Source organism: Tachyglossus aculeatus, chromosome 16 (genome assembly GCF_015852505.1).
Source record: "Tachyglossus aculeatus isolate mTacAcu1 chromosome 16, mTacAcu1.pri, whole genome shotgun sequence".
Taxonomy (NCBI): Eukaryota; Metazoa; Chordata; class Mammalia; order Monotremata; family Tachyglossidae; genus Tachyglossus; species Tachyglossus aculeatus.
The window spans coordinates 46,444,673-46,469,940 of record NC_052081.1 but is presented as its reverse complement, the minus strand read 5'-3'; the positions used below and the strand labels follow the sequence as shown (position 1 = coordinate 46,469,940).

The following is a 25,268-nucleotide window of genomic DNA, read 5'->3' as shown; positions in this document are numbered from 1 at the left end:
TGATGAGATGAGAGTACTGTACTGTACTGTACTGAGAGTACTGTACTCATGAGAGTACTGTACTCATGAGAGTACAGTGCTCTGCGCATAGTAAGCGCTCAATAAATACGATTGATGATGACAGGCAGACAGAACCACCTCTGGGAATCCTTCTAGATTTCCCCACCCACCTCGGGCAGCCATCTGAGATCCCAGAATCGCCCAGACCACCTTCTCTGGTCAGATCTCTCCGGTCCAGCCGTAGTGTAGTGAAAAGCCCGGGTCCGTCAACCCCATCATCCCTCAGCTCGTGTCACCCTTGCCCTCAAGAAGCTGGTTTATCATCATCATCATCAATCGTATTTATTGAGCACTTACTACGTGCAGAGCACTGTACTAAGCGCTTGGGAAGTACAAGTTGGCAACATATAGAGCCAGTCCCTACCCAACAGTGGGCTCACAGTCTAAAAGGGGGGAGACAGAGAACAAAACCAAACCTACTAACAAAATAAAATAAATAGAATAGATATGTACAAGTAAAATAAATAAATAAATAAATAGAGTAATAAATATGTACAAACATATATACATCTATACAGGTGCTGTGGGGAAGGGAAGGAGGTAAGATGGGGGGGATGGAGAGGGGGACGAGGGGGAGAGGAAGGAAGGGGCTCAGTCTGGGAAGGCCTCCTGGAGGAGGTGAGCTCTCAGCAGGGCCTTGAAGGGAGGAAGAGAGCTAGCTTGGCGGATGGGCAGAGGGAGGGCATTCCAGGCCCGGTGGATGACGTGGGCCGGGGGTCGATGGCGGGAAAGGCGAGAACGAGGTACGGGGAGGAGATCAGCGGCGGAGGAGCGGAGGGTGCGGGCTGGGCTGTAGAAGGAGAGAAGGGAAGTGAGGTAGGAGGGGGTGAGGTGATGGTTTATCTGTAAATCATTTCAGCGTCTGTCACCCCCCTTAGACTGGAAGCTCCTTGAGGTCAGGGGTCATGTTTACTAACTCTATTATCCACTCCCCAGTGCTTAGTCCAGTGCTCTGAACATGATAGGCACTCAGTCAATACCATTGATGAAGCGATTGTAAACTCTAGAGTGCCCTGCCCACTCTACTGTCTTTTCTGAAGGGCTGGGTACAGTGCTCTGCACAGAGTAAGGGCTCAATCCATTTTGTCGATCGACCGATCGGTAATGGGGGAGGCAGACACGTCACGTAACAAAGCAGAGGAGCTGTGTGGCCTAATGGTTAGAGCAAGTGCCCGGAAGTCAGAAGGACCTGGGTTCTAGTCCCAGCTCCACCACTTGTGTCTGCTGTGTGATCTCGGGCAAGTCATTTAACCTCAGCATGGCCTAGTGGATAATAATAATAATAATAAAGGTATTTATTAAGTGCTTACTATGTGCCAAGCACTGTTCTAAGCGCTGGGGTAGATACAAGGTAATTAGGTTGTCCCGTGCGGGGCTCACCGTCTTCATCCCCATTTTACAGATGAGGTAACTGAGGCCCAGAGAAGTTCGGTGATCTACCCACAGCAGACAAGTGGTGGAGTCAGGATTAGAACCCATGACCTTCTGACCCCCAGGCCCATGCTGTAGCCACTACACCTTGCTAGGAGTCAGAAGGACCCGGCTTCTAACCCCAGCTCTGCCACTTGTCTGCTGTGTGATCTCGGGCTAGTCATTTAACCTCTCTGTGCCTCAGTTACCGCAACTGTAAAAATGGGGATTAAGACCTTTCGCCCTATGTGGGCTAGGGACTGTCCAACCTGATTAGCTTATGTCTACCCCAATGCTTAGTACAGTGCCTGACAACTAGTAAGCGCCTGACAAACACCGTTATCGTTGCAGTGATTCAGGATCAGGATTCCGGTCTCTAAATCCTGGATTTCTGTCGTTGCAGCATATTACACCCCCGAGAGGCAGGGGAAGCAGTCTTTCCTTTACAACAGCGACAGCAAGTGGATTCCGGTTCTGTAGCCACGGCCTCCAGGCCCAGCGGAGCCCCAGGACCCCTCTATCCATCCTCAAACCTGTGGGGACCCTTTCCCAACACCCCCTCTCCCCCCAATTCCTGAGGAAGATGTAGACCCATCCCATCCGGTGCTCCCACCGGATCACCAGGCCTGGTGCTGGGCTCGCCAGCCGGAAAACGATCGGTCTCCCCCTGGGTTTTCCTCCCACGGGGAGCATTCGGGGTGACTCACTAGATAACTCTGTCGCAGTTTCATCTCAACGCCCCTCCCTCCACCTGTGCTGAACCCATTTCCACCTCCCCAACATTAGGCCCACTGAGGAAATCGTCGCCCGATCTTTGGGATCCCAGGGCCTGCTGGAGCCGGATGGGAACTCTAGGACCACTCTCCCGGGCGCCCGGGCCGGGAGGATCCCACCATCCCGGGGACCAAGGATGGGGGCCGCTCAGCACCCCAGGCCAGAGAAGATCGGGATGCCGAAGACAAACCAGACCGAGGAAATGTCCAAATCTCCCGGCCAGGAGCCCAGACAGACCAAGATTTCCCCGACCCCCTGGGACTCTCTACTAATGGGATGTGGGACCTGGAGCTGGCAGAATTTGAATCCAGTGGGACCTGAAGCTGGAAGGATGCAGAGCAACGGGCCTTGGAGCCAGAGGGACCTAGAGCTAGCGGGACGCAGAGCCGACGGGAAGACGTTTTCTCTGCAGCCCCTGTCCCCGCACTTCGGCCTCGCCGTCACCCAACAGCAAAGCTGCCCGATATCGTTGACGGATCACCCCAGTGCTATATCGCAGACGGTTGCGACAGGCCGAGACTGACCGGAGCCAAGGGTCGTAGTTCTGGGAGAGGCTTATTGCAATTACCCAGGTTAACTCCTCGGAAACCCAAGTGGGCTCATACTTTCACATGACCTCTGACCCTCCCGGACAGACTGCTCCATCATCCCCGTGACTAACCCTAATCTTCAAAAGGTGTCGAGGCGCTCCAGGTTAAATGTCAGAAACACTCGGGGCGCGCTTGTTAGCTGTGTTTTACACAGTCCTTAACGCACCTTAACACGGTGATTTCTGCCACAGGAAGTAAACCGATTCGAAACCAGCGGGGAACCAGCCCGGGGAAGTCTTTCCCCCTGGAGGGAGTTTATCACAACCAGCCGGTCAGAGAAAACATTCCTCCTCCATCCCCTCTGCCTACAGCTCGATGCAGCCTGGCGACCGGGGCCAACTCCTTAGGCTTTTCAGGTGAAAACCTGCCCTTCCGGCCTGCCAGACAGACCCCTCAGATCTGATCCGACTCCTGCCTTCTTCCTCAGCATCCTGACACAGATATCAGAACTAATTTCCTCATTAAACCGAATTTTCTATGCTGTCGAATGATTTGTCCTCTCTGGGTCTTTCCATAAAAGAACTGAATTTGAAGTGATCAGATGATCACCACGTAGGGATCGGTAAAAATCTGCCTCTTCGACTTCCCCGGGCCGCTCAGACGGGGAAATCGGGCTTTTCTCTCCTGAAAACGTCCAGCTTCTGGACCGACCCCTGGGGGCCTCGGCCTTGGCGGGTTCGGGGTGATCGTTGAGAAAATGAAAATGCCCGACGTCTGGGCTTCTGTATGTAGAGACTGTGAAAAGCGAAAGGTTATGCCTGAGGGAAGTTGGCCAACATCCCCACAAAGAGTAGCTCCCCGTGAGGCCCCGGGACAGAGGACTTAAAAACCCAAAGCCCAGAACATTCAGATATGGGACCAGCGAGTCGATCGTATTTATTGAGCGCTTACTCTGTGCAGAACACTTGGGAGAGTACAATAGAGCAGTGTAACAGACACATTCCCCACCCACAACGAGCTTATAGTCTAGAGGACCAGACTAGCCTGCCCATTAATCAATCAATCAATCGTTGATCATTACTTATTAAGCGCTTACTATGTGCCAAGCAAATAAGCGGGCAGGGACTCGGCGCGTAACAAAGCGCACTCTGAGGATTTTTCTACACTGGCCTCAGTTGGCAGCCCAGGTCAGCGGTCCCTTAAACCAAGGCCGCTTCGGGAAGGTCTGTGTTCCTGGCGATTCATTCATTCATTCATTCATTCATTCAATTGTATTTATTGAGCGCTTACTGTGTGCAGAGCACTGTACTAAGCGCTTGGGAAGTACAAGTTGGCAACATATAGAGACCCAACAGTGGGCTCACAGCCTAGAAGGCGATAAGCTCGCCCAGTCGGCCCGCTGGCCGAAGGAAACGGATCAAGGATGGGAGCTGTACAGAGTCAAACCTTTATTACTAAATAAGAATATACAAAAAAAAAAGTTTAAAAAATAATACACTGAGAAATGTGAAACAGCACATTTTTTGAAATGATCAAAATGTAACCGTGTAAAATATAAAATATGGCGTATTTGTACAATATATATATTTATATATATAATATAAAAGGGATCGCAAATAAGAAATGTATCAAACAGTGACATGGTACAATCAGAGACTTCGATTTAGAGCTATTTTCAGCGTTGTGGCCAGCAGTGTGGGTACGTGGAGGGGTGTGTGTGTGTGTGTGTTTGTGTGTACGTAGGAGCAGGGTCCAGGTTAGGCAAACTTGGGCTTCGAAACGTCCCCTTCTCTGGAAAATGGCGCTTTCAGTCGGCATTTCCTCAGAGCCGGCTGCTGTCGACGTGTTTGCCTGAAGCAGCTGAGAAGCCCCCAGCCTGGAGGGCTTCCGCTTACAGTCCAGCCGGGAGCCAAGACAAACAAAGGCCGAACAAAAGCCGAACAAAAGCGTCCAGCCGTCGGTCCAAGAGGCAGCAGTGGACGTGGACTGGCTCTCGCCAATCGGCCCGAGAAGGGGGGCACATCTCCGTTGCCCGGGCGACCGGATATTCCACCGAAATCGTCCGACATCGGAAGTACTTCGCGATACTCCGGGCGTCTCCTCCGGGGGAAGGCGTTCAAGTAACGGCAGTGAGGCAGTGAGGCGTGGAGCGAGGTTGGGTTCGGTTTGCTGTCGCTTTGGTGGCCGAGGTGGGGACCGAGGGGACCCTCCGGCTGAGCGACGCTGGGGCCTACAGCTCCTTGAGGATGATCTGGATTTGGCTGCCCAACTCGGCCATGTCGAGCAAGAAGGCCATGTGGTTGCTGTAATGCTGGATTATGTTGTTGTCCATGTTGACCAATATCCTGGAAGAGAACGTACGGTGGCTTACTACGTGTCAAGCACTGTTCTTCTCTGAGCCTCAGTTACCTCATCTGGAAAATGGGGATTAGAGAAGCAGCGTGGCTCAGTGAGAAAAGCGTGGGTTTGGGAGTCATAGGTCATGGGGCCTAATCCCGGCTCCACCACTTGTCAACTGTGTGACTTCGGGCGAGTCACTTCACTTCTCTGTGCCTCAGTTACCTCATCTGGAAAATGGGGATTAAAAGTGTGAGCCTCACGTGGGACAACCTGACTACCTTGTACCCCACCCCCGCCAGCGCTTAGAACGGTGCTTGGCACATAGTAAGTGCTTAACAAATGCTGTTATTATTATTATTCTAAGCACTGGGGTAGATACAAGATCTTCAGGTTGCACGGAGTCCCTGTCCCACGTGGGGCTCACAGTCTTCATCCCCATTTTGCAGATGAGGGAACTGAGGTCCCGAGAACTGACTCGCCCAAGGTGGCACAGGGCGAGCCTCTCCATCCCCCCATCTTACCTCCTTCCCTTCCGCACAGCACCTGTATATATGTATATATGGTTGTACATATTTATTACTCTATTTATTTATTTATTTATTTCACTTGTACATTTCTATCCTATTTATTTTATTTTGTTGGCATGTTTGGTTCTGTTCTCTGTCTCCCCCCTTTTAGACTGTGAGCCCACTGTTGGGTAGGGACTGTCTCTATGTGTTGCCAATTTTTACTTCCCAAGCGCTTAGTACAGTGCTCTGCACATAGTAAGCGCTCAATAAATACGATTGATTGATTGATTGATTGATAAGTGGAGGAGCCGGGATTGAACCCGGGTCCTTCCGGCTCCCAGGCCCGGGATCTACCCGCTAGGCCATCATCATCATCATCAATCGTATTTATTGAGCGCTTACTATGTGCAGAGCACTGTACTAAGCGCTTGGGTCATGCTACGGAACACCTTCCTGCCGACTTTCGGCCGCCCTGAACCAGAGACCAGGTGTTGACCCGGAAGCTACTGATGTTTCTGGAAACTTCCTCAACGACATCGGTCTCCCACCCGCTTTGGACCGCGGGCTCGGCCGCTCCGGGACTCTCCCGCCCCTCCGGAAGGGGCTCGGCCGAGGGGAGCGTGGGGTGATTTCAGGCTGGAAGTCCTCACCCTCCCCATCCATGGTTCAGCGGGAGGCTGAGCTTTGTCACCGAGGTGTGTCGCTGAGCCTGACGTTGCACAATCTGAGAGCCCAGAGATTGAGGCGACAAACCATCCCTCTTCTCCACCAAAACTCTAATCCCGCACCCACCCTGGGTTGAAAGGCGTCCTTCAGTCAGTCAGTCGGTTGTATCTACTGAGCCATCCCAAGTGGCCAATGCCCACCTGTCCCCACTCTGGGTACAAAGAGCGGCAGACGCCACCTGAGAGGAGTGGCCGGCCCTGGGAGGGGACCCCGACTTGTTCGTTCGTTCATTCAAAAGAAGCAGCGTGGCTCAATGGAAAGAGCCCGGGCTTTGGAGTCAGAGATCATGGGTTCAAACCCTGGCTCCGCCAGTTGTCAGCTGTGTGACCTTGGGCAAGTCACTTCACTTCTCTGGGCCTCAGTGACCTCATCTGGAAAATGGGGATGATGACTGTGAGCCCCCCGTGGGACAACCTGATCACCTTGTATCTCCCCCAGTGCTTAGAACAGTGCTTGGCACATAGTAAGCGCTTAATAAATACCACCATCATTATTATTATTATTATTATAGTACAACAATAAACCATGACATTTACGGTCCTGGGAGTCAGAAGTTAAAGGGCTCTAATCCCGGCTCCGCCACTGGCCTGCTGTGTGACCTTGGGCAAGTCACTTCACTTCTCTGGGCCTCAGTGACCTCATCTGGAAAATGGGGATTGAGACTGTGAGCCCCATGGGGGACAGGGACTGTGTCCAACCCCATTTCCTGGTAACTCTCCCAGCGCTTAGTACAGTGCCAGGCACGTAGTAGGGTTTAACAAATACCACGATCCCGTTGGGATTGGGTGCCCACTCCCTGCACAGAGGGGCCTCTTGTCCTGTGTTAGGACCAGGGAGCAGTGAGTCCGGCCACGTGCTTCCTGATGGCTTATGGCTTCCTCTCATCCACCGGTCACCCCGCGCTTGGCCCCCGTCCCAAACCAAAAGACGCTAGACCTCCCGAGAGCCCCCTCTGGGCCCCCTCCTGGGTACAGGGAAATGAAATTATTAATTATTATTATTATGGTACTTGTTAAGTGCTTATCCTGTGCCAAGCACTGTTCTCAGTGCTGGGGTATCCTACAAATTAATCAGGTTAGACACAGTCCCTGTCCCACATGAGGCTTACTTCCCACATCTTACCTCCTTCCCTTCCCCACAGCACCTGTATATATGTATATATATTTGTACATATTTATTACTCTATTTATTCTACGTGTGCATATCTATTCTATTTATTTTATCTTGTTAGTATGTTTGGTTTTGTTTTCTGTCTCCCCCTTTTAGACTGTGAGCCCACTGTTGGGTAGGGACTGTCTCTATATGTTGCCAACTTGTACTTCCCAAGCACTCAGTACAGTGCTCTGCACACAGTAAGCGCTCAATAAATACGATTGATTGATTGATTGAGGCTCAGAGTCTTCTGCCTCATTTTCCAGATCATCATCATCATCATCAATTGTATTTACTGAGCGCTTACTATGTGCAGAGCACTGTACTAAGCGATTGGGAGTGAAGCAAATAAGCACTCAATAAATACGATTGATTGATTGATTGATTGAGGCTCAGAGTCTTCCTCCTCATTTTCCAGATGGGGTCACTGAGGCCCAGAGGAGTGAAGCGACTTGCCCAAGGTCACACAGCAGACACGTGGCGGAGCCGGGATTAGAACCCAGGTCCTTCTGACTCTCAGGCTCGGGCTCTACCTACTAAGCCACACTGTTTAATGGAGGAGGAGGTGGTGGCCATCTGGGCGAATCTCCAGCCGGCCTGGGAGACCCCAGGCATGCCCGGATGCCCCCCCGGGGGCCCCGAGAGGCCACGGTCGGGACAGATTCGCTGTCACTAAACCAACAGCCCCGCAGAATACCTGGCCTCCGCCACTGCTATTCTTCTATCTGTCTCGCTCCCCATTAAAAAGCCTGGCCGCCCGCCAGCAAAAACAATGTATTAGTTAATCTTTCAAGCACTCACTGATGCCTGCAAAGCTGATTGTATCTGCCTTTGTCCAGAGGACTTTCTGTAGAGGTTTATGAAAATAAACCCCGGCAGTTGATTAGAATTTCCTGTTCATCAGATTAAAGGCGAAGCGGGGCCCGAGGAAGGACGGGGCCGAGGTTCTGGATCCTCCTGGCCGGCAGGCGTTTGGGAAAGTTCTCGATGAGCTCATCCGAAACGATCCACCCACCGAAGATCTGACGAACGTACCGGGAGCGTTTCTACCTCGGGAAGGGACTGTTCGAGAGAAGCCAGCTCACCCCAACGTGGCCGGGACGACGTGGAGGGTTGATCTGTTCAACTCTCACCGGTTTGTAATAATGATGTTAGTAATAATGACGGTATATGGTTAGCGCTTACTATGTGCCTGGCACTGTATTAAGCGCTGGGGTGGACACGAGCAAATCAAGGTGGACACAGTCCTTGTCCCACGGGGGGCTCACCGTCTCAATCCCCGTTTGGCAGATGAGAGTACTGAGGTTCAGAGAAGTGAAGTGACTTGCCTACGGTCACACAGCAGACAAGTGGCGGAGCGGGGATTAGAACCCATGACCCTTTGACTCCCGGACCAATGTGCTATCCACCGTGCTCCTTCCCCTCTGGGTTGGGGAAACCATTCGTTCACTCATTCAGTCGTATTTATTGAGCACTTACTGTGTGCAGAGTGCTGTACTAGGCGCTTGGGAAGTACAAGTTGGCAACATATAGAGACAGTCCCTACCCAACAGCGGGCTCACAGTCTAGAAGAGGGAGACAGACAACAAAACAAACAAAACAACACAAAACATATTAACAAAATAAAATAAATAGAATAAATAAACCAGAGCCCAGCCAGCAGGCGATGGGTTGAAGAGAGACCCCACCACTCCCTCTAGACTGTAAGATCTCTGTGGGCAGGGAATGTGTCTGTTATAGTGTTATATTGGACTCTCCCAAGCGCTTAGTACGATGCTCTGTACACAGTAAGTGCTTAATAAGTACAATTGACTGACTGACTGACACTCACCAGGGATGACAATCAATCAATCAATCAATTGTATTTATTGAGCGCTTACTATGTGCAGAGCACTGTACTAAGCGCTTGGGAAGTACAAATTGGCAACACATAGAGACAGTCCCTACCCAACAGTGGGCTCACAGTCTAAAAGGGGGAGACAGAGAACAGAACCAAACATACCAACAAAATAAAATAAATAGGATAGAAATGTACAAGTAAAATAAATAAATAAATAAATAAATAGAGTAATAAATATGTACAACCATATATACATATATACAGGTGCTGTGGGGAAGGGAAGGAGGTAAGATGGGGGGATGGAGGGGGGGGGACAAGGGGGAGAGGAAGGAAGGGGCTCAGCCCGGGAAGACACCGTAGCTAAGCCCCCTTCCCGGAATCCCCTCAGCCCCCTACAACCCTACCTCGGCTAAAGGAATAGTAATAATATTTATTGAGCACACACTGTGTGCCGAGCCCTGGACTAAGCACCGGGAAAGAGTACCCAGGTGGGAATTAGACCCGTACCCCCGGCCTCGAAGGGCTCAAAAATCTAGGAAGAGCAAACTCCGGCCGGTCGGGGAAGTAGGCCCGCAGAAGGCGGTCGGAGCGGGAGAGGCAGAAACAGGAAATCAAGGGAGGGTATGTCAGGCCGGGCCTGTCGGGACAAAGCTGAAATTTGCATTCGGCCGAGTTTCTAAGTCAGCCTCAGTGGGCATGTTGGCCCAGGCTAACGCGAAACCGAAACTTCACGGCAAACCCAGGCCCACGAGGATTTCTTCCCAGAGGCCACTTGAACGAGAGCTGGGCCGGACTAGTCCGACTTTCGGCCCCGGGCCCGTTTCGGAGCCTCCGCCCCCACCGAGATTGCCTCCGAGAAAGAAAAACCCCCAGACGATAGCCGGAGGACAAATTCTTGAGGCCCTTCCAGAGCGATTAATAAGTGAAGGAGTAGATCGTAGCGTCTCGGTACCCCGCGAGAGGGGGATTCGGCGAGACCGATCTCAGTTTCGGGCCATTGTCGCTTCAGAGCCGGCGGATCTTTCAGCCCGTCTGGAAGGCCGTTGGTATTATTTACCGATAATTGCTCATAAGCGATAATTACCAAATCAGCGATCCCTCTGTAAATGGCTCAAAATAAGGGCTTGGCTGCCAGTGGTCGCTGCTTTCCACCTCGAGCGGAGGGATTAGGAGGACACCGCTTTGAGGTGGCTCGAGATGGGCTTTGGCTGAGGGGAGGCGGGCCGGGCCCCAGACCTTAGTCACCTGGCCGGGAGGGTAGGGTAGAGAAGGAGCTTGGCGCAGTGGAAAGAGCCCGGGCTTGGGAGTCAGAGGTCATGGGTTCAAATCCCGGCTCCGCCGATTGTCAGCGGGGTGACTTCGGGCAAGTCACTTCACTTCTCCGGGCCTCAGTTCCCTCATCTGTAAAACGGGGATGAAGACTGTGAGCCCTCCGTCGGACAGCCTGATCGGCTTGTAACCTCCCCAGCGCTTAGAACATAGTAAGAGCTTAATAAATGGCATTGTTATTATTTTTAGGAATGAGGCAGGGTAAACCAGGCCCCGGCTGGGCCCTGGGGCGGGTCCGTGGGAGCCGGGGGGCGGGGGGCTGGACGAGATGGAAGCCCGTCTCCTCTGCCAACAGGGAAGAGAGGGAGCTGACGGGGTCTGGTCTCATTGACGCTAATCTCCCAGGTATGTGGGCCAGACACCCCCCGATGGGTATAGGTTTACAGGTTATGGGGTGGGGGGCGTCACCCAGCTCTGTGGTGTCTGATATAACAGGTAGCGAGGTGCGATAGGGGAGACGGACCAATTTACCATCAGACTGGCTCAGAGGTTTCTGGGAAACTCTTCAGAGGGAGGGGCCAGAGTGGAGTCTCATTTTTTTTTTTTAAGTGGTATTCGTTAAGCGCTCACTATGTACCAGCGCTGGGATAAGTACAAGCTCATCGGGTTGGACACAGTGTCTTTTCCACGCGGGAATCGCAATCCGCACCCTCATTTTGTAGATGAGAGAACTGAGGCGCAGAGAATTGAAGTGACTTGTCCGAGGTCACACGGCAGACAAGTGGCGGAGGCAGGATTAGAACCCAGGTCCTTCCGACCCCCGGGCCCATGCTCTATCCATTAGGCGATGCTGCTTTCCTCTCTCCTGCACCCAGGGCTTGGTCTTTCAAAATGGCCCAAAGGGAATGGCTTAACCTTCCAGGCCCCCTACCTCTCCCTGGGGACCCCCCAACAATCCCGGGGGAGTGGAGGCAGAGATCCTGCTCCACCTGGCCTTCCCAATCACTCCAGCCCCTGGAAATGGCCAGTCAGTATTTCCACTCATTCCCACACTGCTTTTATTCTCGCCCCTTTGGATGGCCTTGTAACAATAATAATAATAATAATGATAGCATTTATTAAGCACTTACTATGTGCAAAGCACTGTTCTAAGCACTGGGGAGGTTACAAGGTGATCAGGTTGTCCCACGTGGGGCTCACAGTCTTCATCCCCATTTTACAGATGAGGTTAACTGAGGCCCACAGAAGTGAAGTGACTTGCCCAAAGTCACACAGCTGACAATTGGCAGAGCCGGGATTCGAACCCATGACCTCTGACTCTAAAGCCCGTGCTCTTTCCACTGAGCCATGCTGCTTCTCTTGTAGGTCACTGTGTTTGTTTGCCCGAGAGGCAGTGTGGCCTATTGGGTAGTCAGAAGGACCTGGGTTCTGATCTCGGCTCTGCCGCTTGTCTGCTGTGAGAACTTGGGCTAGTCACTTCCCTTCTCTGGGCCTCAGTCCCCTCATCTGTAAGAGTGAGACTGGGAGGCCCAGATGGGGCATAGACTGATCAGCTTTTACAGTGCCCTGCACACAGGAAGCGCTCAATAAATACGATGAAATGAAATGAAATGAAATACCTCAGCGCTTAGTACAATGCTTGGGCATATGGTAAGCGTTTAACAAATACCACAGCAAGTGCTCAATAAATGCAACTGAATGATTGAATGAAGCTACAAATGCTGGGGAAAGGGGGAATTGAGTGGCCCAGGCGTGATTGTCCCAGGGGATTCTGGGATAGATTAGGAACCACCGCTAACTAGAGGGTGTCCAGACTGGGGGATGTGGGAACCCCCATTCCCTCGGCCCATACTGACCCATCGTCTGGGTCTGGCCTGGTACTCGAGGGGGCCGAGCACCATCCCCGCCCACCAGACCCCGCCGAGGAGGTCCCTCCATCTCATCCCTCCCCTCCTCAAAACTCTCCAGTGGCTACCAATCAATCTGCGCATCAGGCAGAAACTCCTCACCCTGGGCTTCCAGGCTGTCCATCCATCCCCTCGCCCCCTCCTACCTCACCTCCCTTCCCTCCTTCTCCAGCCCAGCCCGCACCCTCCGCTCCTCCGCCGCTAATCTCCTCACCGTTAGGCCTTGTTCTCGCCTGTCCCGCCATCGACCCCCGGCCCACGTCCTCCCCCGGGCCTGGAATGCCCCCAGTCCCTCTGCCCATCCGCCAAGCTCGCTCTCTTCCTCCCTTCAAGGCCCTACTGAGAGCTCACCTCCTCCAGGAGGCCTTCCCACACTCAGCCCCCTCCTTCCTCTCCCCCTCGTCCCCCTCTCCATCCCCCACATCTTACCTCCTTCCCTTCCCCACAGCACCTGTATATATGTATATATGTTTGTACATATTTATTACTCTATTTATTGATTTATTTTACTTGTACATATCTATTCTATTTATTTGATTTTGTTAGTATGTTTGGTTTTGTTCTCTGTCTCCCCCTTTTAGACTGTGAGCCCACTGTTGGGTAGGGACTGTCTCTATATGTTGCCAACTTGTACTTCCCAAGCGCTTACTTAGTACAGTGCTCTGCACACAGTAAGTGCTCAATAAATATGATTGATTGATTAATTGATTGATCTATCTCACCGCTGACCCCTCGCCCACGCCCTCCCTCCTCAAATCCTACAGACAATGACTCTCCCCACACTTCAAAGCCTTATTGAAGGCCCATCTCCTCCAAGAGGCCTTCCCTGACTAAGCCCTCCTTTCTTCTGCTCCCACTCTTTTCTGCGTCACCCTGACTTGCTCCCTTTATTCATCCCCCCCACCCAGCCCCACAGCACTTATGTCCAAATCTGTCATTTATGTCTTCATATTAATGCCTGTCTCCCCCTCTAATAATAATAATAATAATGGCATTTATTAAGCGCTTACTATGTGCAAAGCACTGTTCTAAGCGCTGGGGAGGTTACAAGGCGATCAGGTTGTCCCTCGGAGGACTCACAGTCTTAATCCTCATTTTCCAGATGAGGTAACTGAGGCACAGAGAAGTTAAGTGACTTATAATAATAATAATAATGGCATTTATTAAGTGCTTACTATGTGCAAAGCACTGTTCTAAGAACTGGGGAGGTTACAAGGTGATCAGGTTGTCCCTCGGACGGCTCACAGTCTTAATCCTCATTTTCCAGATGAGGTAACTGAGGCACAGAGAAGTTAAGTGACTTATAATAATAATAATAATAATAATGGCATTTATTAAGCACTTACTATGTGCAGAGCACTGTTCTAAGCGCTGGGGAGGTTACAAGGTGATCAGGTTGTCCCTCGGAGGGCTCCCAGTCTTAATCCCCATTTTCCAGATGAGGGAACTGAGGCCCAGAGAAGTTAAGTGACTTGCCCAAATTCACACAGCTGACAATTGGCGGAGCTGGGACTGTAAGCTCTTTGTAGACTGTAAGCTCTTTGTGGACAAGATTTATTGTACCCTCCTAAGTGCTTAGTACAGTGTTCTGCACACGGAAAACGCTCAGTAAAAACGATTGACTGATTAACTAGACTGTAAGCGTGTCCTCTAGACTGTAAGCTTGTTGAGGGCGGGGAAGGTGTCTGTGATATTGTACTCTCCCAAATGCTCAGTACAGTGCTCTGCACCTGGTAAGCGCTCAATAAGTACCACCGACTGACTGACTGGGCCAGCAAATCAATCAGTCATATTTATTGAGCGCTTACTGTGTGCAGAGCACTGTACTAAGCGCTTGGGAAGTACAAGTTGGCAACATATAGAGCCCCAGACTGAGCCCCTTCCTTCCTCTCCCCCTCGTCCCCTTCTCCATCCCCCCATCTTACCTCCTTCCCTTCCCCGCAGCACCTGTATATATGTAGATATGTTTGTACAGATTTATTACTCTATTTATTTATTTATTTATTTTACTTGTACATATCTATTCTATTTATTTTATCTTGTTAGTATGTTTGGTGTTGTTCTCTGTCTCCCGTTTTAGACTGTGAGCCCACTGCTGGGTAGGGACCGTCTCTAGATGTTACCAACTTGTACTTCCCAAGCGCTTAGTCCGGTGCTCTGCACACAGTAAGCGCTCAATAAATACGATTGATGATGATGATGATATAGAGACAGTCCCTACCCAACAGTGGGCTCACAGTCTAAAAAGGGGGAGACAGGGAACGAAACCAAAACATGCTGACAAAATCAAATAAATAGAATAGATATGTACAAGTAAAATAAATAAATAAATAAATAGAGTAATAAATATGTACAAACATATATACAGGTGCTGTGGGGAAGGGAAGGAGGTAAGATGGGGGCAAAGACGCTTGTATCCAGGCCGGCCTCACGCGGGCTGAGGCTCTAAGATCCCGTTTAAAGGCGGGCGGCTGGAGGGGGCCGCGTCTCGGGAAGAGGGTCCCGGGGGTGACAAGCCCCTGCCTCACTCACCCTCGCTTGCACTTCTTGTAGACCTTGCAGATGCTTTCTTCGGCCAGGCCGTATTTTTCCGAGATCTGCAAGAGAGTGGAGTAAGGTGAATCCCTGTATCATCATCAATCGTATTTATTGAGCGCTTACTGTGTGCAGAGCACCGTACTAAGCACTTGGGAAGTACAAATTGGCAACATCTAGAGACAGTCCCTACCCAACAGTCTAAAAGGGGGAGACAGAGAACAAAACCAAACATACTAACAAAATAAAATAAATAGAATAGATAGGTACAAGTAAAATAAATAAATAAATAAATAGAGTAATAAATCTGTACAAACATATATACATATATACAGGTGCTGTGGGGAAGGGAAGGAGGTAAGATGGGAGGATGGAGAGGGGGACGAGGGGGAGAAGAAGGAAGGGGCTCAGTCTGGGAAGGCCTCCTGGAGGAGGTGAGCTCTCAGCAGGGCCTGTAGACCGTAATCTCCTTGTGGTCAGCTCCCGTGTGGACCAACTCCCTTGGACTGTATATTCCCAAGTGCTGAGTACAGTGCTCTGCACGAGGTAAGTATTTAATAAATACCACTGATTGATTTACGTAGGAGGGTTTCATTCAATCATATTTATTGAGTGCTTACGGTGAGCAGAGTACTGTAATAATAATAATAATGATGATGGCATTTATTAAGCGCTTACTATGTGAAAAGCACCGTTCTAAGCGCTGGGGAGGTTACAAGGTGGTCCCACGAGGGGCTCACAGTCTTCATCCCCAGTTTACAGGTGAGGTAACTGAGGCACAAAGAATAATAATGATGGTATTTGTTAAGCGCTTACTATGTGCCAAGCACTATTCTAAGTGCTGGGGAGGTTACAAGGTGATCAGGTGGTCCCACGGGGGGCTCACAGTCTTCATCCCCATTTTACAGGTGAGGTAACTGAGGCACAAAGAATAATAATGATGGTATTTGTTAAGCGCTTACTATGTGCCAAGCACTGTTCTAAGCGCTGGGGAGGTTACAAGGTGATCAGGTAGTCCCACGGGGGGCTCACAGTTTTAATCCCCATTTTCCAGATGAGCTAACTGAGGCCCAGAGAAGTTAAGCGACTTGCCCGAAGTCACCCAGCTGACAATTGGCGGAGCCGGAATTTGAACCCATGTCCTATGACTCCAAAGCCCGGGCTCTTTCCCCTGAGCCACACCGCTTCTCTGTACTAAGCACTTGGGAGAGTACAGTAGAACAGGAAACAGACACATTCCCTGCCCACAACGGGCTTAGGGGCTAGAGGGGGAGACAGACATCATCATCATCATCACCATCATCAATCGTATTTATTGAGCGCTTACTATGTGCAGAGCACTGTACTAAGCGCTTGGGAAGTACAAATTGGCAACATAGTAGAAATAAGTTAATTTAATCACAGATATGGACATAAGTGCTATAGGGTGGGGTGGGGGTTTGAATAAAGGGAGCAAATCAGGGAGATCCTTCCAGCCGGCGACTGGCTGCAGGAAGGGTTGTTTGGCGGCGGCTTTAGAAGATGGGCTTCCGTGGCCGAGGGGTTTTCAAGCTCGGGTCCGTCCCTCTCTGTCCCCTCAGTTGATGTGTCCAGCCCCCGTCCCTGGAGCCCATTTCATCATCATCATCATCAATCGTATTTATTGAGCGCTTACTGTGTGCAGAGCACTGTACTAAGTGCTTGGGAAGTACAAATTGGCAACATATAGAGAAAGTCCCTACCCATCAGTGGGGTCACAGTCTAAAAGGGGGAGACAGAGAACGAAACCAAGCATACTAACAAAATAAAATGAATAGATATGTAAAAGTAAAATAGAGTAATAAATATGTACAAACATATATACATATATACAGGTGCTGTGGGGAAGGGAAGGAGGTAAGGTGGGGGGGATGGAGAGGGGGATGAGGGGGAGAGGAAGGAAGGGGCTCAGTCTGGGGAGGCCTCCTGGAGGAGGTGAGCTCTCAGTAGGGCCTCAGAGGCCGAAGGCCTCAGAGGGCCATTTCCCCAGCCAGGCCCTCTGAGGCCTTCGGATCTGAGTTTCCCTTTGGGTGGGAATCCGAGGAAATGCCGAAACCGGTTCCCGAAGCCAACAAAGGCCGAAGTCTGTCATAAAGCGGCCATCAGATTATGGAGGATTTACGGTGTGTGCTTTGGAGAGGGGAGCCACTTATCGGCCCGGCGATACCATCGCAGAAACCCGCCATGGGGGGCTCCTCCGGCAGCATGGGCCCCAAACTCCGGCCCCCGACTCCGGGGGAGCTTGGCCGAGAGGAGGGGTGGGGGTGGGAAACCTGTCCCTTTATAACCCTGGGCCTACGGAGACAGGAGTCTGGCCCTTCTCCCAAGGCTTTCCCACGGCCGGTTAGCTACTCTGGGCCAAGCACTGTGCCGAGCGCTGGGGCCGGGTGGCGAGAGACACTTACTGCGTTCCTCAGTCCCTTCAGGTCTGGTGTCTTCAGCATCAGGGCATCGAACACCTCCTCCGTCTCCCTCCGGACGTACAATAGCACTGGAAAGGAAACCCAGGAGGGTTGGAACAGCTTGTGGGGAGGTGGGGAAACTGAGGCAGAAGCTGAGGAGCGCAGGGATGCTATGAGGGAGCCCTGTTGGGGCCAGAGAGGAGGGCGGAGGCCGCTCCATTGCTGGTGTCCACTTCAGGATAGAACCAGTCATCCTGTCCAACCTGATTTGCTTGTATCCACCCCAATGCTTAGTACAGTGCCAGGCACATAGTAAGCTCTTATTGGGTGCAAAGCACTGTTCTAAGTGCTGGGAAGCTTACAAGGTGATCAGGGTGCCCCACGGGGGGCTCACAGTCTTCACCCCCATTTTACAGATGAGGTAACTGAGGCCCAGAGAAGTGAAGTGACTTGCCCAAAGTCACACAGATGACAAATGGCGGAGCCGGGATTTGAACCCATGACCTCTGACTCCAAAGGCCAGGCTCTTTCCACTGAGCCATGCTGCTTCTCTATGTCTTTGGTCACCTCCAGGGGCGGACCTGGTGGAGGATGTAGATGATGATGATGGTGATGTACATATTTATTACTCTATTTATTTATTTATTTTACTTGTACATATTTATTCTATTTATTTTATTGGGTTAATATGTTTTGTTCTGTTGTCTGTCTCCCCCTTCTAGACTGTGAACCTGCTGTCGGGTAGGGACCGTCTCTAGATGTTGCCAACTTGTACTTCCCAAGCGCTTAGTACAGTGCTCTGCACACAGTAAGCGCTCAATAAATACTATTGAATGAATGAATGAATGAATGAATGAATGAATGAACAAATACCACGATTCCCTGTGTCTCGGTCACCTCATCTGTAAAACAGGGATTCAGAGTGTGAGCCCCATGTGAGACAGGGACTGTGTCCAATCCGATTATCTTGTATCTACCTCAGAGCTCAGCACAATGCTTGACGCATAGTAAGCACTTCCTAAAAGCATGGGCTTGGGAGTCAGAGGTTGTGGGTTCTAATCCCGCCCCCACCACTTGTCTGCTGTGTGACCTTGGGCAAGTCGCTTAACTTCTCTGTTCCTCCGTTCCCTTAACTGTAAAATGGGGATTAAGACTGTGAGCCCTACGTGGGACAACCTGATTGCCCTGTATCTACTCCAGCGCTTAGAACAGTGCTTGGCACATAGTAAGCGCTTAACAAATATCATCATTATTATTATTATTATTGGCATTGCCCCCTCCTGCCAAACATTTTAGCCAACTTCCTGCCATGGGACCAGTATCCCAGCCAGGGTGGCTGATTTTCCTGAGTCATTTGGGCTGACCGGAGGGCATGCAAGGAAGATATCTGGGGGCGTCTTGGGTGTTGCCACCCCCATCCTCTGGCTCTACTGTCCTAGGCTTATTGTAAATAGGCTGAGCAGCTGCTTGGGGAAACAGCGTGGCTCAGTGGAAAGAGCCCGGGCTTTGGAGTCAGAGGTCCTGGGTTCAAATCCCAGCCCCGCCACTTGTCTGCTGGGTGACTCTGGGCAAGTCACTTCACTTCCCTCATCTGTCAAATGGGGATTAAGACTGTGAGCCCCCCGTGGGACAACCTGATCACCTTGTAATAATAATAATAATAATAATGGCATTTATTAAGCGCTTACTCTGTGCAAAGCACTGTTCTAAGCGCTGGGGAGGTTACAAGGTGATCAGGTTGTCATCATCATCATCAATCGTATTTATTGAGCACTTACTATGTGCAGAGCACTGTACTAAGCACTTGGGAAGTACAAATTGGCAACACATAGAGACAGTCCCTACCCAACAGTGGGCTCACAGTCTTCATCCCCATTTTCCAGATGAGGTGACTGAGGCCCAGAGAAGTGAAGTGACTTGCCCAAAGTCACACAGCTGACGACTGGCGGAGCCGGGATTTGAACCCGTGACCTCTGACTCCAAAGCCCGGGCTCTTTCCACTGAGCCACGCTGCTTCTCTATTATTATGGTCGCTGCTGCTGCTATTATTCAGTTGTCTTTCAATCCTATTTATTGAGCATTTACTGTGTGCCGGGCACTGCACTAAGCACTTGGGAGAGTATAGTATCCTAAACAGACACATTCCCTGCCCTCAGCATGCTTAAAGTCTAGAGACGAGCTGTTACAACTATTACTACTTCTACCCCCCTGCAAAGCTTTATCTTGCTACAGACCAGAGTGATGCTATTTTATGTTCCTCTCCTTCCCGCCTCTGCATCCTTTTCTGGTTCACCCAAGAAGCCAGATGCATTATCGATTTGCTAAAACGCCACCCCCAGTGAGGCGGCCCTCAGCAACGCTCAAGAAGACCGGACATCTTCTGCCACTCCTTTCTGGCCCCTGGGTCCGGCAGGGAACCATGAATTCATCCATATTGATTGAGCTCTTACTTTGTGCAAAGCACTGTACTAAGCGTTCGGGAGAAGACAATAGAACCTCAGACACATTCCCTGCCCATAACGAGCTCACAGCCTAGAGGGGGAGGCAGACATTGCTATAAACAAATAGATAAATCATTAAATTAAAGATATGTACAGATATGTGCTGTGGGGAAGGGAGGGAGGATGAATGAAAGAGTAAGTATGAGCGGCGCAGAAGGAAGTGGGAGGGGAGGAGGGGCTCAGTCAGGGAAGGCTTCCTGGAGGAGAAGGGTGGTCAGACTGATGTCACTCCCTCCACCGAGTCCCCAGGGAGCGGGGCCGGCAGGGGCCAGGGGGGTGAGGGGACGCTCACCTCTCTGAGGGTCGTCTTCCTTGACTTGCTTGGCTGACAGAGAGTCAAACTCATCAGTGAAGGAGGCACTACCCCGTTTCAGCGACAATCTGGCGGAGGGGAGCAAAAGCGACGCAGAGGTTAGAGCTAAAGAGAGATGCTCATTCATAAAGCCCCAAGGCCTAGGGGAAGACCAGGGCCGGCACTTAGTCCATGTGCAATTGCACCCGGTGGGCGTTCAGTAAGTACCATCCATGACTAGGGTGATGACTGTGGGGATGATGACCGTGTGTCTCGCCTGACTCCGAAGGATCCCAGCCTCATCCTCCCCTCATCCCTCCCTCCCTGAGGGTTGGAGTAGGTTGCACTGGCTGGGTGGCCGCCCCGCCTGGGTCCTCAAATGAAAGACTTAGTCCAGTGCTCTGCACACAGTAAGCGCTCAATAAATACAATTGAATGAATGAATGAAGCTGGCCCTACCCTAAGGGTGGGGAGGACTGAAGAGCACAAGAGGAAGGGCCCTGAATTGGGATGGGAGGGGTGTTAACCAGACCTCCTCTTTCCTCTCAGAGCCTGACCCAGTGGCAGAAAGAAATGACTGCCGTGAACCCGGGAGAAGCAGCATGATTTTGTTTCATTAATGATGTGCATCTAGCTTTATTTTTATTTATTCTGGTGACTTGACACCTGTCCACATGTTTTGTTCTCTGTCTCCCCCTTCTAGACTGTCAGCCCATTGTTGGGTAGGGACTGTCTCTATATGTTGCCAACTTGTACTTCCCAAGCGCTTAGTACAGTGCTCTGCACACAGTAAGCGCTCAATAAATATGATTGATTGATTGATTGATTGACTCAGTGGCTACAGCCCAAACTTGGGAGTCAGAAGGACCTGGGATCTAATCCTGGCTCTGCCACATGTCTGAAGGGTGACCTTGGATAAGTCACTCTGCGCCTCAGTTACCTCACCTGTAAAATGGGGATTAAGAGTGTGAACCCCATGTGGGACAGGGAGAGTGTCCAACCTGATATTAACTTATATCTACCCCAGTGCTTAGAACAGTGGTTGGCATGTAGTAAGCTCTTAACAAGTACAACAACAGTAATAATAATAATATTGACCCCACCATCCAGTGACCTTTCAGAGGATCGCAGGGCAGCGGGCAGCAAGTGGTATCTAATATCTTTCCAGAGCCCGGTCTGGTAGACTGAAAACTCCTTTTGGACAGGGATTGCATTTACCAACTCTACTATATTGGACTTTTCCAAGCGCTTAGTACAGTGCTCTGCACACAGTAAGCGCTCAATAAATACAATTGAATGAATGAATGAATAAATACGATTGATGATGATGATGCTCTGCACACAATAAACTCTCAGCAAATACCAGTGATTGATCGGTTGACTGTGAATAATAATAATGGTGACTTGTTAAGTACTCACTATGTGCCAACGCACTGTACTAAGCGCTGGTAATCGGGTCAGGCACAATCCCTGCTCACACGGGGGCTCTCATTATAAGGGGAAGGGAGAAGAGGTAGCGAATCGCCATTTTACAGATGAGGAAACCGAGGTCCGTTGAAGCGACTCGCCCAAGGTCACCCAGCTTGCAATCTAAAGAGCCATCTAGGGGACCAGGCTTTGGTTCTTTATTTACGAGACGTTGTCTCGCCGGGGATTAGTCGCCTTTTCATATAAAACCAGCCTATAAAAACCAGAGGGAGTTAAAAACGAGGAGGGCGACTCTCGGCCCCAGCCCCGACCAAACTTCCGGGCTCGGGGAGCACCCTGCCCGGGATTAGCTTGTAACCGGACACGTGTCCCGGGCTGGAGGGGAGCCGGGTGGGGGGCAACCAGGGGTGGGGGGCAGTGGGACTGAAAGGAGAGAAGTTGATCTTTTCATACCTGTTTGCGCTGTTGGGAGCAGCAGGAGGCAGGGCCTGGAAGAGGAAAGAAAAAGGAATTTTCAGTCCATTTGGTCCCAAGACTCGGCCCTGGGCTCCTGGGATACTCAGTCAGTCGATCATATTTCATTCACTCATTCAATCGTTTATTGAGCGCTTACTGTGTGCAGAGCACTGCACTAAGTGCTCCTGGGACCGTCTCTATATGTTGCAACCTGTACTTCCCAAGCGCTTAGTACAGTGCTCTGCACACAGTAAGCGCTCAATAAATACGATTGAGTGAATGAATGAATATAACAGATACATTCCTACCCACAGTGAGTTTACAGTTTAGAGCAGGAGAAAGACATGAATAGAAATAAATAAATGACAGATATGGACATAAGTGCTGTGGGGCTGGGTTGGGAGGGATAATAATAATGGTATTTGTTAAGTGCGACATGAATAGAAATAAATAAATGACAGATATGGACATAAGTGCTATGGGGCTGGGTGTGGGGGGGATAATAATGATGGTATTTGTTAAGCGCTTACTATGTGCAAAGCTCTGTTCTAAGCGCTGGGGAGGTTACAAGGTGATCAGGTTGTCCCACCGGGGGCTCACAGTTTTAATCCCCATTTTCCAGAGGAGGGAACTGAGGCCCAGAGAAGTGAAGTGACTTGCCCCAAGTCACACAGCTGATAGTTGGCGGAGCCGGTATTTGAATCCAGGACCTCTGACTCCAGGGAGCAAGTCAGGGTGACACGGAAGGGAGTGGGAGAAGAGGAAAGGAGGGCTTAGTCGGGGAAGGCCTCGGGGAGGAGATAAGGCTTGGAAGGTGGGGAGAGTAGTTGTCCGATTTGAGGAGGGAGGGTGATTTATTAAAGTCTCACTGTGTGCAGAGTGCTTGGGAGAGTACAGTACAGCAGGAAACAGACACATTACCTGCCCACAATGAGCTTACAGTCTGGAGGGGGAGATTCTCCTCCCTGGACTCACTGAATGCCCCATCCTTTCCCCACAGGCCCTAGCCGGGTGGGCGGACTAACTGGACAGGCCAACAGGCTGTGTTACAGATTGAGATGCCAGTGTCCACTCCTCTCCAGGAATGGCTAGAGGCTAAAGGGCTCGGTGGGTGGAGGATCCATGAGAAAACCTCCCTATTCCTCCCAGTCCCCATTTCCCACTCCACTCCACCCTCAATCTCTCCCTCTTTTAAAGGTTCCGCCATCTCCTCAGGATGAGCAGGAATAGGGATTAGAAAAGCAGTAATTACTACGAGCTTTCGATTGACCGCGGAATTGGGGTTGGGGGGCGGGCATGGCCCAGATAAAACGGGACAATGGATAATACAAAGTGGGAAGACCCACATCCAGGAGAATACGTGAGGCAGTCCGGGGTCAAAGGGGCCTCAGAAAGGCCCCTGTTGAAGGTGTGCTAATGGCGAGAGAAGGTCACTGGGAAGGCAGGTACCCAGCTGGAGAAAATTTAGAAATCTGTTGCCCATAATCCACAAAGTAGACAACCGGGAGTTGACTGTATTGGCACACGTTTAGGGCTCTGTGCTTAAATGCCTGTTAATAAAAGCCCTCTCACGAATAAATAATCCGGTTGCAATTTCCCTGAGCCATGGAGATTAGCTCTCAATCCCACAGTTGAGGCTTAGCAGAATGGCCTGGGCCTCACTGACTCAGCCAGTCAGTCAGTCGTATTTATTGAGAGCGTACTGTGTGAGCACTGTACTAAGCGCTTTGGAGACTACAGTACAACAATATAACGGACACATTCCCTGCCCACAACGAGTTTACAGTCTAGAAGGTAAGGGTCAATCAATCAATCGTATTTATTGAGTGCTTACTGTGTGCAGAGCGCTTGGGAAGTACAAGTTGGCAACATATAGAGACAGTCCCTACCCAACAGTGGGCTCACAGTCTAAAAGGTCATGTCTTCTATGCCTAGCGAAAATTCCCAAGAGTCCATTATAGTGCTCCAACCAGAGTGGGTGTTTAGTACAGCACTCTTCCTAAAGTAAGCGCGCTGTAAAGTGCTCTGCCTGGGAAGGCGCCCATTATAGTGCTCTGCCCAGCGTAGGCACCCAGTACAGTTCTCTGCCTGGAGAAAGCTCTCAGAAAATACCGGAAATGAAGTTGATTTGATGCCCAGGAAGATGGAGGTGAGAACTTTCCTAGGATGCATGGACTCTGAAGGAAGCTAGGCTTTCTTAACAAGGAGAAGTGGAGGGAACAGGGGGTCTTTCTGAGCCTCTTCCCAGAATTCCAGAGACAGACTTCCCCTCCCTCACTCTCGGCTTCCGGAGCTGGGTTGGCTTCCTCTCACTGGGTCTTGTGGGGCTTCCTCCCCTGTCCCTGCCCTCCCTCTGACTCATCCACTCATTCGTTCATTCAATCCATTCCCAAGCCGGGGCCCCAGGCCGGTGGGCCGGCCCCGTACCCACCCCTGCGCTCCGCTGAAGGCCGGAGAAGTGGACGTTGGGGATGAAGAGGACAGGCTGGGTCTGGAGGTCGGTCTCAGGCCGCAGGTAGGTGGTCTCGTTGCCCCGGAAACCGGCGAGCAGGCAGCCCTTCAGGCCTGTCAGAGGGAACCGGACCACCATATTGAATCGATGGAAGTGTATCCATCCCAGAGGGGCCCTTCAGCCCTCCGCCCCGGCCCATCCGCGGCCCAGCACCCCCCGGTCCCCCCAGGGCCCACTCAAGGCTCACCGGCTTTGAGGTAGAGTCCCGGAGGCCCCATCCCTGAGCCTCCCCCCAATCTCTGAGCCCCCATCCCTGAGATGAGTCAGCCTAGTGTCCCTGAGGCTCACACTGACCGCTGTGGTTGGTGTCTGGACACTTGGCTTTCCTTCTGAACTGCTTGCGTTCGTCATCTCGCATCTTCCTCTCCGCTCCCTGTTTGGGGACATCAAGCGCCGGGAGGTCTGTCAGATTGTCAATCAATCAATGGTACTGATTGAGCCCCTACTGTGTGCAGAGCTCTGTGCTACACACTTGGGAGAGTACAGTGGTTAGTGGACATGCCCAGCCCTCAAGGGGTTTATAATCTAACGGGGGAGACAGACTTTATTTATGGTATTTGTTAAATGCTCATTCAGTCATTCATTCAATCGTATTTATTGAGCGCTT

The 25,268-nt window shown here is 51.0% G+C and overlaps 2 protein-coding genes across 4 annotated transcripts in view; one reads left to right on the top strand and one right to left on the bottom strand.

Annotated features, from left to right (window-relative positions):
• STPG1 (sperm tail PG-rich repeat containing 1) overlaps window positions 1–3,313 on the top strand; it is a 39,054-nt gene extending 35,741 nt beyond the window's left edge. For 2 of the 3 annotated variants that reach the window (XM_038758203.1, XM_038758202.1), the window contains one exon: window positions 2,257–3,313. In XM_038758203.1, the coding sequence (XP_038614131.1) occupies window positions 2,257–2,516 (260 nt within the window). In that variant the 3' untranslated portion in view covers window positions 2,517–3,313. Of the gene's footprint in view, window positions 1–1,873 lie in introns of all 3 variants that reach the window. The other variant, XM_038758204.1, reaches the window with a different exon arrangement.
• A 1,567-nt stretch (window positions 3,314–4,880) lies between these two features.
• GRHL3 (grainyhead like transcription factor 3) overlaps window positions 4,881–25,268 on the bottom strand; it is a 46,396-nt gene continuing 26,008 nt past the window's right edge. Inside the window, exons 9-15 of the mRNA XM_038758354.1 lie at window positions 24,956–25,034; window positions 24,581–24,714; window positions 22,147–22,181; window positions 20,266–20,354; window positions 17,476–17,561; window positions 15,050–15,114; window positions 4,881–5,119 (exon numbers count right to left, since the gene is read on the bottom strand). Of these exons, the coding sequence (XP_038614282.1) occupies window positions 5,005–5,119; window positions 15,050–15,114; window positions 17,476–17,561; window positions 20,266–20,354; window positions 22,147–22,181; window positions 24,581–24,714; window positions 24,956–25,034 (603 nt within the window). The 3' untranslated portion in view covers window positions 4,881–5,004. The remainder of the gene's footprint in view (window positions 5,120–15,049; window positions 15,115–17,475; window positions 17,562–20,265; window positions 20,355–22,146; window positions 22,182–24,580; window positions 24,715–24,955; window positions 25,035–25,268) is intronic.